The sequence below is a fragment of the Barbus barbus genome, assembly GCF_936440315.1.
Source record: "Barbus barbus genome assembly, chromosome: 23".
In the NCBI taxonomy this organism is placed as follows: Eukaryota; Metazoa; Chordata; class Actinopteri; order Cypriniformes; family Cyprinidae; genus Barbus; species Barbus barbus.
The window spans coordinates 72,628-89,964 of NC_136751.1; the positions used below are offsets into that span (position 1 = coordinate 72,628).

A 17,337-nucleotide genomic window follows, 5' to 3' on the forward strand; every position below is an offset into this window, starting at 1 on the left:
AAAGCAGGAATAAAACATCCTCTCTAAACAAGGCTACTGAATGCTGTTCTGTACCCGTAACTGTTATGCATTCAATAATCTAGAGTAGCCAGAGTTTCAGACAGACGGCTGAAGGTCTGGGAACATTGGCAGCTTTGATTGGCCAAGGCCCGTCCAAGAGGTCATATGACTGACAGGTAAAGCAACCAATCACGTTTCATTTGTGCTGTGTCATGTTTCGGGGCATGGAAATGTCGCCGCGATAACAGACCGGTGTGTAAAACTCTCAGACATATTTTAAAGATTCTATGCCACGTATTTTAAATTTTTCACATACTTCTGAAAATTCAGCATTTATTTGATCCTGACAAGCGGAGTTGTAAACACGACGGCTTTCGTCTTTTGTGAGGGGGTTTGGTGCCACGGCTTTTTTGTTTCCAGGCGGAACGTTAAAACGCGACACATGTCTCCCGGAAATCCTGTATAATCTAACCAATCCGATAATACTTCGAAACTCCTGAATTGTTTCCAGCTAAGTGTGCCGTATGCATCAGACGTTCAGCCAGCGGTCCAAGAGCGTGACGTCTGAGACTATGCATTCAATACCTCTATGACTTGTAACCCAACTGGAAATGGGTTGATGGCTAATATGAAAAGCAGAGGGGAAAAAGAAGTTCACTGTCTATATCCTCTAGAATCTAGATGAATCAATGTTTTTTACAAATTATTATTGGTCAGGACTTCAGCTACGAACTGATTTAATTTAGGCTTTTATTCACATGTAAACATTCAACAATGCACACACATAGAGCCCATCAAATATGGTCAATGACAGCTCAAATGTGACACTTCAGTTTACATTTCAATCACTGATATCAATCACTGGGGAAGTCGTGGCCTAATGGTTAGAGAGTCGGACTCGTAATCCAAAGGTTGCGGGTTCAAGTCCCCGGCCGGCAGGGATTGTAGGTGGGGGGAGTGAATGTACAGCGCTCTCTCCACCCTCAATACCACGACTGAGGTGCCCTTGAGCAAGGCACCGAACCCCCAACTGCTCCCCGGGTGCCGCAGCATGGCTGCTCACTGCTCCGGGTGTGTGTTCACGGTGTGTGTGTGTGTGTGTGTGTGCATTTGTTCACTACTCACTGCTGTGTGTGTGCACTTGGATGGGTTAAACGCAGAGCACCAATTTCGAGTATGGGTCACCATACTTGACAATACGTCACGACTTTTGATATGTATATGAGCATGATCAGAAAAAACTTCCAAATCTGATGTGAAAATATTGATTATGATTTTTGTGACAATATCATGCAGGCAAATGAAGCCACTCCAATCACGAGCATTTTTAAACACTCATAGGATCATCTTTTCTGTCCTTTGAGGAAACCCAGCTAGTCATACAGTACTGTTGAGTGTACTGCAGCTCAAAACAAAAGTGGCTCACAGTTTAACAGAGAAGCGTCTGTTCATAAGTCTGTTCATGTCTAAAGTTCAGCTAAATGATAAAGTGTCCCTCCAACATTCAGATGTACTTGATAAAGTGTAATGTACACATATATACATGAACAATGATTATTTTAATGGATTTGCGATGTAAGCATCATAACAGGTCAAGTCACCTTTATTTCTACAGCAATTTATACAATTGTCTCAGCTTCACCGAAATGGACAGGAATCGTTAATGCAAACTTGAACAGATATGAGACAAGCTCACATTCAGCAGTGAAGCAGCTCTACTGAAGACAATAGAGTCATTATTCAGATCAATTCAGTTCAGTGTTATTAATCTGAACTAAACCAACAGTGTGAAGTTCATCATTAAACGAGTTAAATTCAGCTATAAAGTCAAACTGATGATATTAGTGAATATAAAGTGTCTTTCAGACCTCAACAAAGCAAGGAACGAAAACTTAATCAGGTGACAGAAATGGAGAAAAACTGCCAAATGTTCCTTATATTGTTATCATTATGATCAAATCATGTAATTGCTGTTCACTGTTTCTATTTAAATGAATACATGCCATTAACTGCATGATTTGTGTAATCTACATTTCTGCAGTATGAGCATTACTCTGACAGTCACCTGATAGCAGATCACTCTTAATTATAAAGTACAAATATAATTTTCTGTGAAGCTGCTTTGAAATATGTATTGTGAAGAGCACTATACAAATGAATGTGAATTGAATTGAATATGTAACTGCGTACCTGAGGGCACTTTGCCCAGAAAGGCTTGAAAGCCGCTGTTGTAAAGCGTTCAGTAACATGTGAATGTATATGCGCTGTTAACACTAACTGAGCCGTCTGAGGAACCAACAGGATTTTGGATGCTCAATGATTTTCTTGGCTTTGGGAAAGCTGTTTAGCACAATGGTTCTCCACTGGACGTCAACTGAGCAGAAATCCCCAGAAACGAGCAAGAAAATCCTACACAGCAGACTTTAAACCCTGCATTACATCCCTTCTTTTCGCAGATTTCAGATGGAAGAATCCATTGCCACACGTTCTCTATGCTGCTGTGTTGTTTGAGCATCACAGGACAGTGTTCTTTCTGAAAACAGTTTGAGATGCATAGTGAAACACTATCAATAAATGCTCCAGATCACACTGAGCAAAACATTCAGTGACGGCCAGGAGAACACAGATACCTGGCCTCCTGAATGCTTCATTGGCTTGCCGTGTCAAATCACTGATCAAGCTGTGCTCAGCATAAAACTGTCGATAGATGGCTTGACTAGTCAATTTCATTCCCTGTGCAAATGAATAAAGGCGACATGGGATCAAACCACAACTGTAGCTTTTATCTTGGCTCTACAAAGATGGCATGAAAAATGTAATACTATTTTTTTTTTAAATATGGTTTCAGTGTTGCTGAGCTCCAGAACATCTGCTCTAATGTAGGCAGCATTTTAAGGCATCATAATTGTAAGCAGTATTCAAAGATGCTTTATTTTGGCTAAATTCCAAGGCAGCATCATATGTTCTTTGTAGAGTAAATTCCATACTGCATTGCGACAAGATCAGTATAAACATCCTTCCAAGATTGTGGAGAGAAATGTCAAATATATAAATATAGTTCATTTAATACTGAAAAGCACTGATTAAAAACTATAGAAAATGGTCTAGTTTATCCAGTATTTTGTTTGCTGTGTGTTATTGATTATCTTACAACAAAGTATTGAAATCAGTTGTGAGTGGAGTCTCCTGTACGCTTTGCATAACGAGTGCCATTTCATAAGTAAAACTTCAAACTCCAGGCTAATATATATGACAAACATAGCATTGATAGGCTGTGTTTGAGTGTGAGTGTGAGTGTGTGTTTGACTAAATGTATCATGTTTATGACATAAAAATCACGTGTTTATGTATTTTGAATGGACAACAGGATGATCACAGAATGGCAGATCAGAGTCAGAGTCAGATTAGTATGTTTGCTCTGTGTAGACGAGCCGTATGAATGTGCAATAGCAGCTTTACAGCCTCCAGCATCTCTAACTCAACAGATACACAGAGAAACAGCCTCATCCTGATGCTGGTGTCCAGGATCTAGACAAAAAGGGTGCTTAAGAAACAAGAACTTAAGGAAGCAGAGCCTGGACTGTGTGCTCAGCTAACGGCTCTGTGTTCCTCCGTATAAATATTGCAGTCAGGCAGCATCGAGCTCATACAGCTGCGGCACGCCGGGCCCCGGGGACATGCTGACCCAAATCAGCAAGACAAACAGGCTTCACACCTGCATAAACGAGTTAGCGGCCGCAAATGATGACACAGTGAGCCGCACTGTACGCTAACGAGGCAGGAGAGTGTCAAAAGCAGAGTCTGTGTGAACCGTATGAATGAAGGGATGAAGGAAGTGAGAGAGAGGAAGAGAGAAACAGAAGAACAGGTGTGTGAGCAGCAGGGTGCTGGAGAGACGAGAAGATGCCTAGGAACAGATCGAGACCACCTGCGTCCTCACACACCAGCCGAGAGTTGAAGCATCCTCAGAGCATCACTGACATCAAACCGTCAACCGTAGATGTATATTTCTATAGAACGGTCTAAATCCTTTAGACTTGAGAGAAAAACATGAAGCAATTCAAACCAAATGTTTTAGATGATCTAGATCAGAATCTAGCTTTAGCTGTTAAATAATACAGTTCAGTCATGAAACTCTAGATGGTGCAAGCTGACGGGTTGTTAACGTAACTTATGATATTCAGATAGTTAAACGACTTGGCACAAGCTGACTGGTTCATGCTGCATATGCAGTCAAAGAGCTTACTGCCTTGCATTTATATGGCTGGCTAGTAGTATTCACTTGAGATTCCTACAGCGCACTTTCAGAGAATCTCTGAAGCCCTCCACCTTCCCCAGCTCCACCTGTATAGGTCTGCTACGGGTTATTTTATATGCTATTTGTGCAGCAGCAGTATGTCTTAAATACTTGTGGCACCGTATCACTGTATGCATTGGCAGTAGCAAGATCCTGCACTTGCTTGCAGCAGCAGCAGCAATAATCAGCTACAGCTATAATCAACAGCAGCAGCAATTCAACAGCAGTGTAGCAGATCTATTCCGCCAAGACCAAATACATTAAAATTGTCATATCCATCACCATGCTAAAATCTTCAGAGAGTTGTCATGATTGAATTGGTTTTAACTCTAGTGTTTAAAAATGTGAAGCTGTTTTTGCTTTGAATCATCTCATCTGATCTTTGTGCTCATCAGATTTCAAATAAAATGAAATAATCAAATGAAATGAAGCATCTTTCATTTTCATTTTCAATGAGATAAAATTGCAAAAAAAGTATTGTCGAAATCCAGAAATAACCCTGCTGTCTATTTACAGTATTCTGTTTACATGAAATCTGCTTAATCTGCTGAAACATGTTTACATGAAAACTGCTTACTTTTTTTCACATGGTCTTCAGGTTAATAATAGTTAAATGATGAAAATCAGTTGAAACTGATTTTCAGTCATCTAGGTTATTGCAGCAAGCTGTTATACATTTTTATATTTTATAAAAGATTTTGTGTTATTTGTGCTTTTTATTTATTGAAGATGTTTCGCTATTTCATATCCTATTGGCTCGCTCACTAACTGTGTTCACAGACCGTAACATTATTTGACCTGTGAATCTCTGATGCTGTGAATGGTGATTGCAGTGTGAAATGACTCTCGGTTACAGATGAAAGGACTGTGATGTAGCGTTTGAGCCGTTACACGTCTGTAATAACAAACACATAATGAAGCAGCAGCGGCGCTCAGACACGGAGACAGAGAATAAACTCACATCAAAGCCCAAGTCTGATCTGGAATCATTTGATTGCTTTATCATTTATAAACACAACACAATCAGAAAGCACATGAGTGGAAGTCATTGACGGCAGAGTCGGGTGGATCAGGGTAATTTTTGGGTCATAAATGGGTGCCTGACAAAACTGTGCAATGACTGATCCACGTTCACTGATTCTGTAAAGATATTTAAAAGTCAAAACTTCAGTATGAGGTGCCTTAAACTACTATGTACATAGTTTCATAAATTAAGCATTTGATACAGTGTGCTAATGAGACCGGCTTTTCTGTGGTTGAGTTTGGATACGCTTGCGGTTGAGGTTAGATCCATGCGCAGGATCAAGAGTGAGATTATCTGAGTTCAGAAACTTTGTAATGATCAGAGCGTAATTCACCAGCATCTCACACACATACCTTTTAACATTAATGAAAAGACAGACACAGGTTTGGACTCATTTAGACTCATTTCCATCCAAACACTCTGACTAGTTACATTAGAGCAGCACATTTGGCCTTTATATGTGTAGGACATTTCTTGCATGAACCTCACATTAACATTTACATATATTAAGCAAATTACAATAAAGCACAACTTTTATACTTTTATCACAACTTTTTAGAAAATACAAACAACCACAAACACAAACACACACACACACACACACACACACACACACACACAGACCCTTTTCAAAAGAGATTTTAAAGAACACAACAGATATTGTGTCACTACGGTATTCTACAGCACTTTACATCCGCTGCACTGACAGACTGCATTTTAATGAGCCAGAGCAATATTTTATACACACAAGCACATCTCTCTCTCTCAGTGAGGAAAAGAACATACCCTATTTAATCATTAGAAATGTCAAATTCTTGATTAGTGGCACTAAAACGAATGCATGTCGATTGTATCATGAATATTTGTGATTGTGTTGTGAGTTCCTCCTTCAGCTCGGTGTTGTTTTCTCTCTCAGCTGGGCGGCTGTGGGATTCTGGGAGTGGGAGTCTGGCTTTCCATCACACAGGGAAACTTCGCCACGCTCTCCTCGTCTCTGCCCTCGCTCTCCGCCGCCAATCTGCTCATCGCCGTCGGCATCATCATCATGGTGATTGGCTGCCTGGGCTGTGTGGGCGCGGTCAAAGAGAACCGGATGTTACTCCTGAGCGTAAGTAAACCAAACACGCTAGCATGCTTACAGTACATATGAGGTCATAAAGAAACTACACATTGTACGAATCAGAAGCATAAGAAATACTGTTTCATCTTGAAGTGAGGTGTTTGTTTGACGTTATTGATCTGAACCACAATGTGACTTTTTGCTCATTGTTCAGATAAAAGATGTGGCACTTGAGTGGCAATATTGGTGTCGATTAGAATTTGATGGCTGCTGTAATAGAGACACTAGCAGGAATTCATATTAGCACCCGCGGGTAAAGCTTATTAGCATCATTTCCACTCCATGAGGAACAGGTTAACATGAAGACGTCTGTGAGGATTCAACACAGCATTTCTGCTGTGAGCTGACAGGAGAGCAAGATTATTTACAAAAGCTAATTGCCATCATTTCTTGGTGTTTATAAAGATTAATAAGAAAATTTGAGAGGTAACAATTTATACCAGCGTACATGACAGCATAGTTTTATAAGCTATTGTATTTAGATTATTAAAGCATGTCATCATTCACTGTGACAACAGTAAAGGTCAAAGTGGAAACATCATAAAACAACAGAAGTCATGATTGGACAAGAGGCACCGCTGAGTGCTGATATTCCTTGGATCTGATTGGACAAGAGGCACCGCTGAGTGCTGATATTCCTTGGATCTGATTGGACAAGAGGCACCGCTGAGTGCTGATATTCCTTGGATCTGATTGGACAAGAGGCACCATTGAGTGCTGATATTCCTTGGATCTGATTGGACAAGAGGCACCGCTGAATGCTGATATTCCTTGGATCTGATTGGACAAGAGGCACCGCTGAATGCTGATATTCCTTGGATCTGATTGGACAAGAGGCACCACTGAGTGCTGATATTCCTTGGATCTGATTGGACAAGAGGCACAGCTGAGTGCTGATATTCCTTGGATCTGATTGGACAAGAGGCACCGCTGAGTGCTGATATTCCTTGGATCTGATTGGACAAGAGGCACCGCTGAGTGCTGATATTCCTTGGATCTGATTGGACAAGAGGCACCGTTGAGTGCTGATATTCCTTGGATCTGATTGGACAAGAGGCACCGCTGAGTGCTGATATTCCTTGGATCTGATTGGACAAGAGGCACCGCTGAGTGCTGATATTCCTTGGATCTGATTGGACAAGAGGCACCGCTGAGTGCTGATATTCCTTGGATCTGATTGGACAAGAGGCACCGCTGAGTGCTGATATTCCTTGGATCTGATTGGACAAGAGGCACCGCTGAGTGCTGATATTCCTTGGATCTGATTGGACAAGAGGCACCGCTGAGTGCTGATATTCCTTGGATCTGATTGGACAAGAGGCACCGCTGAGTGCTGATATTCCTTGGATCTGATTGGACAAGAGGCACCGCTGAGTGCTGATATTCCTTGGATCTGATTGGACAAGAGGCACCGCTGAGTGCTGATATTCCTTGGATCTGATTGGACAAGAGGCACCGCTGAGTGCTGATATTCCTTGGATCTGATTGGACAAGAGGCACCGCTGAGTGCTGATATTCTCTGAAGCCGTAATCATGATTTCCCAACTCACAAACTTCTCAGGAGAACCTAAACGCACCAAAGGAATGTGGGAAAATATATTAGCAGATACTTCAGGAACTCAAAAAGAGACACAAGCTGTGTTAATTGCATTTATTTATTTATTTATTTAATTTCAATCTGTAAATAATACATGTGAAAAGATCTTTTCCACAATGATTATGTTTTATGAATTATGGTTCAAAATGTTTCTGGAGACTCTGCAGCCCTGCACACTTCAGATGTCTCCCTCATTTAACTCTTAATATGTTCATTGACTCATCAGATTAGTAGTAAGGGTTAGGGTTAGACATTAGTCCATGACGAGTGTCCAATAGGAGAGATGTCCATGTGCAGCGCTGAGGACGGTCCAGGATTGCTTGGAAAGCCCTGGTTTCAGACAGTGTTTCCATGGTTTTGTGAGGTTATAGTCAAATCTTTATGGGGATTCTCTGACTCTAGTATCTTTTAAAGTGTGGTGGATGGTTCTGGAGGACAGAGAGACCTACATTCGGTACGGGAGCGTCCCGTGACAGATGCAGAATCGGCCTGTCATAACCTCAGAGGGGTTGCGCTGGATTGTTTTATTTGAGCTGTATGCATGCTAAAAATGCTGAAGGGCAAAGCAGCCTTTCTCAACACAATCTTTATCGGTCTACAGTCCGTCGGTCTGATCATGTGATGTCATAAACAATCCCAGCTGATTCTTGAGCGTTCGACCGCAGCTTCTCTGATCCGTGATTCATTTCACACTGTATAATTCAGTCGATGCCATTCAGTTATCTTCACAAAAGAAATACAGATATTTAGCTTTTTTAATCCAGTAAAAATGGCTTTGCTAGTCCTATCAAATAATGAGTCAAACAGAGCTCACAGCTGATTTCACATCCAGGTCATTCCTCAGTTTGGAAAGGCAATGTAAAGCGAATTGAACACAATATAGTTCTGACATTACAGTATACGATACTGAACACAGCCAATCACCCTTTGATTTTACAGTTTGGATTTTGTTTGTGGATTTTCATCTTTGGATTCCCTGCATCTGAAAGAAACTCTACATACATATCTCAGAATCATTAACATTATTTAACAGTAGTCATTGAACAAACTGCAGGCTCAGGTCAGGTCTGCTTTATTCCTTCAGAGCCCGAGGGCTTAAACCCTATTTATTATTTTTAACGAGGAGCCATACGCAAATGATACATAACTGCAGACTGCCTGTTTTTCTAAAGTTATCCATTTATTCCTATAATGAAAGTGAAAATAAATGATGGATTTGAATATTTTTATAAAGAAAAAAAAGCATAAAAGTTGTTGAATGTCTTTAAGATTACTTAAAAAGGAAGAATCACACATCTAAACGTGCAGTCTGCAGCACACCCTGTTTTGCTGGGTATTATGTGTGTAAATGTTTTTTAAGTACATACTTAAATTAAATACCTAATTCAATACGCTGAGATTATAGTGTTTAGCCCTAATTGCTGATGTTGATTTAGTCACGTTCTCCAGTGTTCTGCTCTGTTTCCGGTTCACTGCTGGAACGGAGCGAATGTCAGAGCAGTCTATGAATATATAATGCTTTTCACCTCCGAGACTATCATAGCCTGAAGATGATTTATGATAAAATATTCTCATGTCCACATGGAGATGATGCTGATGTCAGACGGCTTGTGCTCTCCTGTGTGTTTAGCGCTGTGATTACAGCAGCCTTATGATAACCCAGTCACACAAAACACATCTGTATTCCCCACTGATGTGACCAGGAGGAGTTAAAGACGGCGTACCTCAAAATACATTTTGGGCTTTTCCAATTAATAATTTTTTCTTCCTAGCTTTACTTTCCATTAGCTGATAATAATGACCCTTGGATGTTTTTCTAAACATTTACATAAATGTCTAAGTGGAAAGAGCTTCAAAAACATGGATCGGCAGAAGCTGTGCTCTAAAACACAGACCGTATCTGTTTATGACACACACTCTTCTGCGAACACCCAGCCGTTCACATTATACACACACAGCGCATCTACTGAGATCCAAAATAACGGCAAGAATTTGCTTGATCTAACAAATTGTGGTGCGCTTTGTAGATATATTGGAGATCATTTATTGAAATATCCTATATCTAAAAGAGGCTTTTACGTAGAGTTGCTGCACCAAATGTTAGCCCAGATTTTAAATTAGGATTATTTATATGACTTTTATAAATTTATAACCAATATTTGCCAAATTAGTTTTATTTTCTTACATCACACAGTAAAGTATGATACAGTATGATATATTTGTGTGCTAACCAAACGCAGCTGTGACCAGGAGAAAAACAACATTTGATGTGAAATAATGGAGAATGACTTTAGACGTCAGAGATGGCCACCCTGTGGTCTTCTGACAAAAACAGCCAGTCGCTTCGCCTGATCTGAACGGGCCAAAGAACGGCTAACAGAAATGGAATTAAGTCAAGTCAAGTCACCTTTATTTATATAGCACTTTTAACAATACAGATTGTGTCAAAGCACTTAACAGAATCAACAGAGGATAGAGTGTCAGTAATGTATAATAATAAGATTAAACATTCAATTTTCAGTTAAAGGCATTTCATTATTGAATTCAGTGATGTCATTGTCTAGCTCAGTTTAGTTTAAATAGTATCTGTGAAATCAAATTGACAGAAATGAAGTGTCCCCAACTGAGCAAGCCAGAGGCGACAGCGGCAAGGAACCAAAACTCCCTCTGAGACAGAATGGAGAAAAAACATTGGGAGAAACCAGACTCAGTCGGGGGCCAGTTCTCCTCTGACCAGGATATTATTGTTCATTTATTGTTTAATTATCGTTTTAATTAAAATTTTAAATGTATAAATGTATTATATTTCTATTTTTTTATATTGTTGCAATTTCTAACAATAATAGTATTATGTAGTTAGGTATTTTATTATATTTTTTGTTATTTTGTTTTATTTTTAGATTAGGAATTAGTTAGAAAACCAAGGGGTCTCTGAAACAGAAAAAGATCTGCATGTTCCAGATTACAAGCCACCTCTCAAATACTTACAAGGAGCTTCTCTGTGCTCCAAGAGTTTAGTATTTCATGGCACTACATCTTCAAGGCTGTTGCACTAGAATCTGGCTCTTTCTCCAGTGAAAAAAGGGGGGAAGGAAAGGGAAATGGTGTGTGGCTAAGTATGGTGACCCATACTCTGAATTTGTGCTCTGCATTTAACCCATCCAAGTGTACACTCAGTAGTGAACACACACCCGGAGCAGTGGGCAGCCAATGCTGCAGCGCCCGGGGAGCAGTTGGGGGTTCGGTGCCTTGCTCAAGGGTCAAGTCAAGTCACCTTTATTTAAGCCAGGCAAAGACTGTACCATCTGCAACATCTGAGGAAATTCAGGGTCTCACCAGCAATCCTGAAAACTTTCTATTCAGGGACCATAGAAAGTGTATTGACTCAGTGCATCTCAGTGTGGTATGGAAACAGCTCCAATCAGGACTGCAAAGCACTACAGAGAGTTGTGCGCTTAGCTGAGTGCATCTCAGGGTCTGCTCTCCCCTCTCTGCAGGACATCTACCTCAAAAATAGAGCTGTTAAAATCATCAAGGACTCTAATCACCCTGGTAACCGTCTATTCACTTTGCTTCCATCTGGTAAGCGCTTCCGTAGCCTGATGGCAAAAACTGAGAGACTTAGGAGGAGCTTCTTCCCCCAGGCCATCAGGCTCCTAAACTCTAACTCTGTGTCATAACATCACTTGACTCCATGTAAATATCACCAGATCAATAAGCTATTCATCATTTTTCTCTACCTCATATTGCTGCTATTTAAATACCCTGGACAACTTTTTGCACATTCCTCTTATTACTATTTAAGTCAACAACATACTGACCTGCACATTTATATTTATATTTTTTATCTTTTATTTAATTTTATTCTCTTATTTTTTCTACTTTTCTTTTTCTTAATATTTGTATACTTTATAATTGCACTGTCCTTGGAGCGGACCTGACCTACATTTCACTGCTGGTTATACTCTGTATAATTGTGTATGTGACAAATACAAATCTTGAATCTTTATATAGCGCTTTTTACAATGTATATTGTGTCAAAGCAACTGCACAATATCAAAAAAGGAAAAAGTGTGTCAATAATGTAAAGGTGTCATAAGGTGTCACTGCTGCTGGATTCATCATTCAATCATGTGAAACACTAATATCACTGTCCAAATCTCCTCCAGAGACCGTGGCATTAGTGTCAGTGTGTGATTTAGACTCAACAGCACCTGTTGAACCTGAGCTCACACTGAAATCTTACATTACAGACGGTTTTGGATCAAGGCGATTGTCCAGATTCTACAGTGATTTCTAATGCAGCTGGAAGTGTGAGAGCTGTTATGGGTGAATGAATACGATCTTCTCAGTTCACAGCATGATATAGTTTGAGTGCTGTAGTGAGTTTCTGAGGCACAAGATCAATGACATGAGAAATGAAGGTTAGCTTGACGAGCAATTAATCATTTAAACAGCCTCACAGTCGGTGCAGTGCTGGTGAATCACATGTGCTGCATCCCAAATCACTCACTCATTCACTGCTCCCTGTATAGTCATGATGTTAATACAGTCTGTTTGTGCATATAGTGATTCAAAATATGAAGATATTTAAAACCACATAAATAACAAACATCCAGGACTGTATTTATTTATTTTCAGTAGTTGTCCTATAAAACAAAGTGGTCAATTGTTCTACACAGACGTATGAAATAATGACTGCAAGAGTAAAGGAGCTAAATTTAAGCTTGGCAGTTTTCTTTACCCTGTATTATTTCCAATAAAGCGTCTTTGAGGACACAAATGTACACTAGGTGTATGATACGATGTATCATCTATGATAATACAGTATTGCACTTATTGTTTTAATGATGCGCAAGCTGAGATTATGGAGTATGTTTCTCACTTTACAAAAAACAAAAACACACCTTGAGAGCTTTATCAACACACTTCATCCGTACAATTGCAAATGCGGCATTGATTTTATACAACAGTTCAATAAACAAGAAAGCAATATTAACTGTCACCGTCCCCTAACTTTACTTCAATATATTACCATTAAATCCTAATCTAATCATGACAAACTATATATCGCTGGAAAGGTCCAAGACTCCTAAATAGATATTTCACCACTGTTTGTTATAAAAAATTATGTAGGAGCAGTAATAGATTAATTTATGACAAGAGCGCACCTCAAAACATATACACCATAATAGGAGCTCTGACCTTTGACACAAAAATTCTATTAGTTTCCTTTTTTTCCAAACACGTTTTAGTAATCATCATATATTATATATCATTTGAAAGCTTAAAATCTCAAAATTCATCCTGTGAAACCCGTTTTGAAATCGGATATTGCGTCACCATAGAAATGGTACTTTAAAATCTTTTAGCGGGCTCCTCCCCCTTAGTGGGAGGTGTCATATTCTAAATGTATTACGGTCTTATAGAATCAAAACGTTTTATAATCTTGACAAAATACATATCATCGGAAAGGTCTAAGTCTCAAGATTCCATATGTGGTGGTTATTTTGTGATAGGAGTAAGAGTGAGAGAGACATGTATCCTTTTGTTACAGATAAGTGCATAAAAAAAACTTCAATGGGGCTTGAATGGCACCCGGTGGCTGTTTGTGGTATAACGCCGAAACAAAATTGCATCGTAACCTCAATTCTTTTTATATCAACTTCAAATTTGGAACACAACATATTTAGACATATGGCTTTAATTTTATGCCAAATTTGGATTAAAATATATTTTGTAAAATATTTATTTTATATAATATATAATAATAATAGTATCGTACATGTTATTTACAATACATTTAAACTTTTATAACTTTTTTTTACTTTCGGTTTTTGAAATTATTTCACTTCTGCAATAATCTGCTGATTGTCTTCTTTAAAAGGAGACCAATCTTAGGTCTGTATTCAAAAGCATTCATGAATTATTACAATTTAACTTTAAATAGTGCACTTTCAAAAAGTTTTCAAAAAGGGGTTAAGTGGGTTACATTTAAACACAATATTGTCCATTTTGCTGTTTTGCAAATGAAAATATTTCCCATAACAGAATAGTTTTGTGGCTGTGTTGTTTCTGAATGATTCTGTATTTTTGAATGGTTTCGAATCAGTTAAGTGAATAACTCAACGACTCGTTCATAACAACGAAACACTGCGTCAGGTTAGCAAATGCACTTATAAAGCTAAAATGTCCCTTGAAATCCCAGCTATCAGCAACAGACCAGAACCAGCTGAGATACCAGCACAAAAACACAATCAGCAAAATACTGTCTGATTACTGTCATGACAATATGCTGGAAAATACTGATGTATAATTTCTCTCTGTTTGTGTTTCTACAGTTCTTCATCCTGTTGCTCCTGATATTACTGTTGGAGATTCTGTTCATGATTCTGTTCTTCGCATATCAAGATGAGGTACGTGCAGAATGGAGCTGTCTTATTCATTATTTTATATTTTTCATGGATTGTGTTTGTTCACTGGCAGCATTCAGCGCTCACATATTTAATTATAATATCAGAAAAACGCTTTAATCGGCCTACTGCCTCAGTGATATCACTCCAGATTACTTCTACCTTTCACAGCCAAACCAATATTTTATGAGCATGTATTTATTTGTCCTGTAGCCATCTAGTAAGTGGAGTAATGTATGGTCAGACAGTCATTATCACAAAACATGTATAATCCCAAATCCCTATAATTCCCAGAGCTCAGATCCTCTATAATGGCTGATCAGGTTTGACATCTAATATCTTTGGTGTGTGTGTTCCTCATGACCAAACATCACTGACAACAAATTTCGAGAGCTCCATCATAATCATAAGGGTTTGAGATGATGTAGATCCATGTAGTTCTTCATGTAAAACTTCAGTCTTACCTTTCTTGGCAGGTTCACAGTTATTTATTGGGTTAGTATCATCTAGAAGTCTTGAATGTATCTCTCTCTCTCTCTCTCTCTCTCTGTGAGTCTCTCACACCCAAAATGCCGTCGTTTTCTTGGCCATTCTCCTCAAAGCACATATGGCAGCATAGAGTGATGGGCATTTTCCAGAAACGCTTCCAGTGATAGCAGCATGTTTCCACCGTGGACCAGCGTACAGTAATCTCTCATCAGTTACAGTCCTGTCATCAGCACTCACAAAACACACCATCAGTTCACCTTCCATCAGTCTTTAGGCCAGATTTACTAACAGATTGCACCAGCACAAACCATCTTTTGGTATTAAAATAGTAGTGTCAGTCTTTACTAAAGACACACAGTGAAGAATTAGCGCTGAAAAGGCGTGGACACGCCTGATCTTATTGAATATGCATTTTGTAGGAGTTTCCCTTTCAGACGCAAAATTTATGGGAGGAGAGTATTAAAATGAATCACGTGATTTACTAACATTTGCACTCATCAAATGACTAGTATTTGCATCATTATGCATGTCTTAAAGCAGGCGGTATTTCCCATCGTCCATTGCACGGACGACACACACACAGCTGATTACACTAATCACGCTCACAGCTGAGAACTCTCTCACAATCATTATCACCCAATCACACACTCTTTATAAGCCTTGGACTTTCTCTCTGTGACCGCCGAGTATTGTTTAGCGTATATCCTAGCGATAACTACTCTACGGAGCCCTCTCAGTTATCATAGACTTGCCTTGTGTGTTTTCTAGTGTTTTGATTCCTGCCCGTGTTTCCTGGATTATCTCTCTGCCTTGCCCTGTTGGATATTGTTCGCCGATCGTCGACCCACGCTTGCCCTAGGATCTGTCTCGTGTCTTGCCCGTGCCATATCTGTTTGCCGGTGTTTGACCCTGCCTGTTTATTGACTGTTTATAAATAAAAGTTTACACATGGATCCGCACATCTCACGTCTTGTTCGCCCCGTTACAAGCAGACTGATCACAGGGAATAATGGAGGAGCTGGTATAGATGATATAGACGTGTTTCTAATGGTGCCGCAGTCTGTCATGAGACCTGGAAGGAGGCGTGAAACCCTGCCGCGATGCTTATTTAACACACATTTACGTTTTCAATGACGGCTCTGGGTTCAGCGCATGCACTCCAATCCTGTCTGGAGAAAGAAACACAATCCTCGGAGGACGGCTTTCACTGGCAGCTTCAATAGTATAGATTGCTGTCTTTCTCACTGCTATTTTCCTGTTTTTCTATTTCCTCTCTGTTTGTGGTGTTGAATAATTCATTGATGACGGTCTGATTTGGCCGACTGATAATGGAAGTGCTATTCCTCTGTAGTAAAGACTGCAAAACCCTCATTTATAACTCACATATATGCCAGTGATCAGAAAAGGATGATATTCCATAAACACCTCACCACACTCGCATATTCAGAGAGGAACAGGTCAAATATTTTAGATGTGAATAATTAGTTTTCTGTCTTTGTGTTTACTGCTTCTGTCAAAGAGATACATCAGTCTGATCATATTTAATATGACGTGTACCTGCACCATTGCGTATTAAGTGCTGAAAAACGTTTTGCCTCAATAAAGTAGTTTTTACAGAATATTAAACAACTGATCGCTCCGACTCCCAGCTGTGTGTTCATCAGCATCAGAATTGAATGTGCTGTGTTGCTGTGAAATCACCAACAGCTTACATTAATGAACAATATGATTTGCTGGGAGAATGTATTATCATCATTAAGCAATTTAACTATTTATAGTAACATAGTCTCATCCCAACTCGTCACATATTGACGCTTGGTTTTTGCGTCGCTTTTTGATGCTCAAGGTACCCCTTTAGCGTCACTTTTCGACGTGAAGGGAAGGTAATTTTTTTAAATAGGAAACATTTAGCGTATATTAATCATTTTAAAATAAATTATGCCAGTACTTGCATCTGCCTCCTATATCTTGCGTTTTCTTTACAGATGGTAGGTTTAGGGGCAGGGGTTGGGTAAGTCATATAAATAAAACTATTTTGACTGTTTACATTGAAAAATCACACCCCTACATATATGCAATAATGGCAACCTTATTATGACGATAAAATTCCCAATATCGCGTTAGCATATCGATGCTGAAAAGTGACGCTAAAGGGGTACCTTCCCTTCACGTCGAAAAGTGGCGCTAAAGGGGTACCTTGAGCGTCAAAAAGCGACGCAAAAACCAAGCGTCAATATGTGACGAGTTGGGATGAGACCGGGTTGTTTATAGAGCTGCCTTTCATTATATTGCTGTTTCTGCATGTAGTGCTAAAATCACTGTAATACTTGTCATCTTGTGATTTATTGCTTTATTTTAAAGTTTATGAAAGAGTCAAGCCCAATATATTAGATGGCT

The 17,337-nt window shown here is 39.3% G+C and overlaps 1 protein-coding gene across 2 annotated transcripts in view; it reads left to right on the forward strand.

The window, feature by feature from the left end:
* LOC306843263 (tetraspanin-4-like) overlaps positions 1-17,337 on the forward strand; it is a gene marked incomplete at its 5' end in the record, with an annotated part of 45,365 nt that overhangs the window by 20,636 nt on the left and 7,392 nt on the right. For both annotated transcript variants that reach the window (XM_079374635.1, XM_079374634.1), the window contains 2 exons: positions 6,238-6,429; positions 14,380-14,454. In XM_079374635.1, the coding sequence (XP_079230761.1) occupies positions 6,238-6,429; positions 14,380-14,454 (267 nt within the window). The remainder of the gene's footprint in view (positions 1-6,237; positions 6,430-14,379; positions 14,455-17,337) is intronic.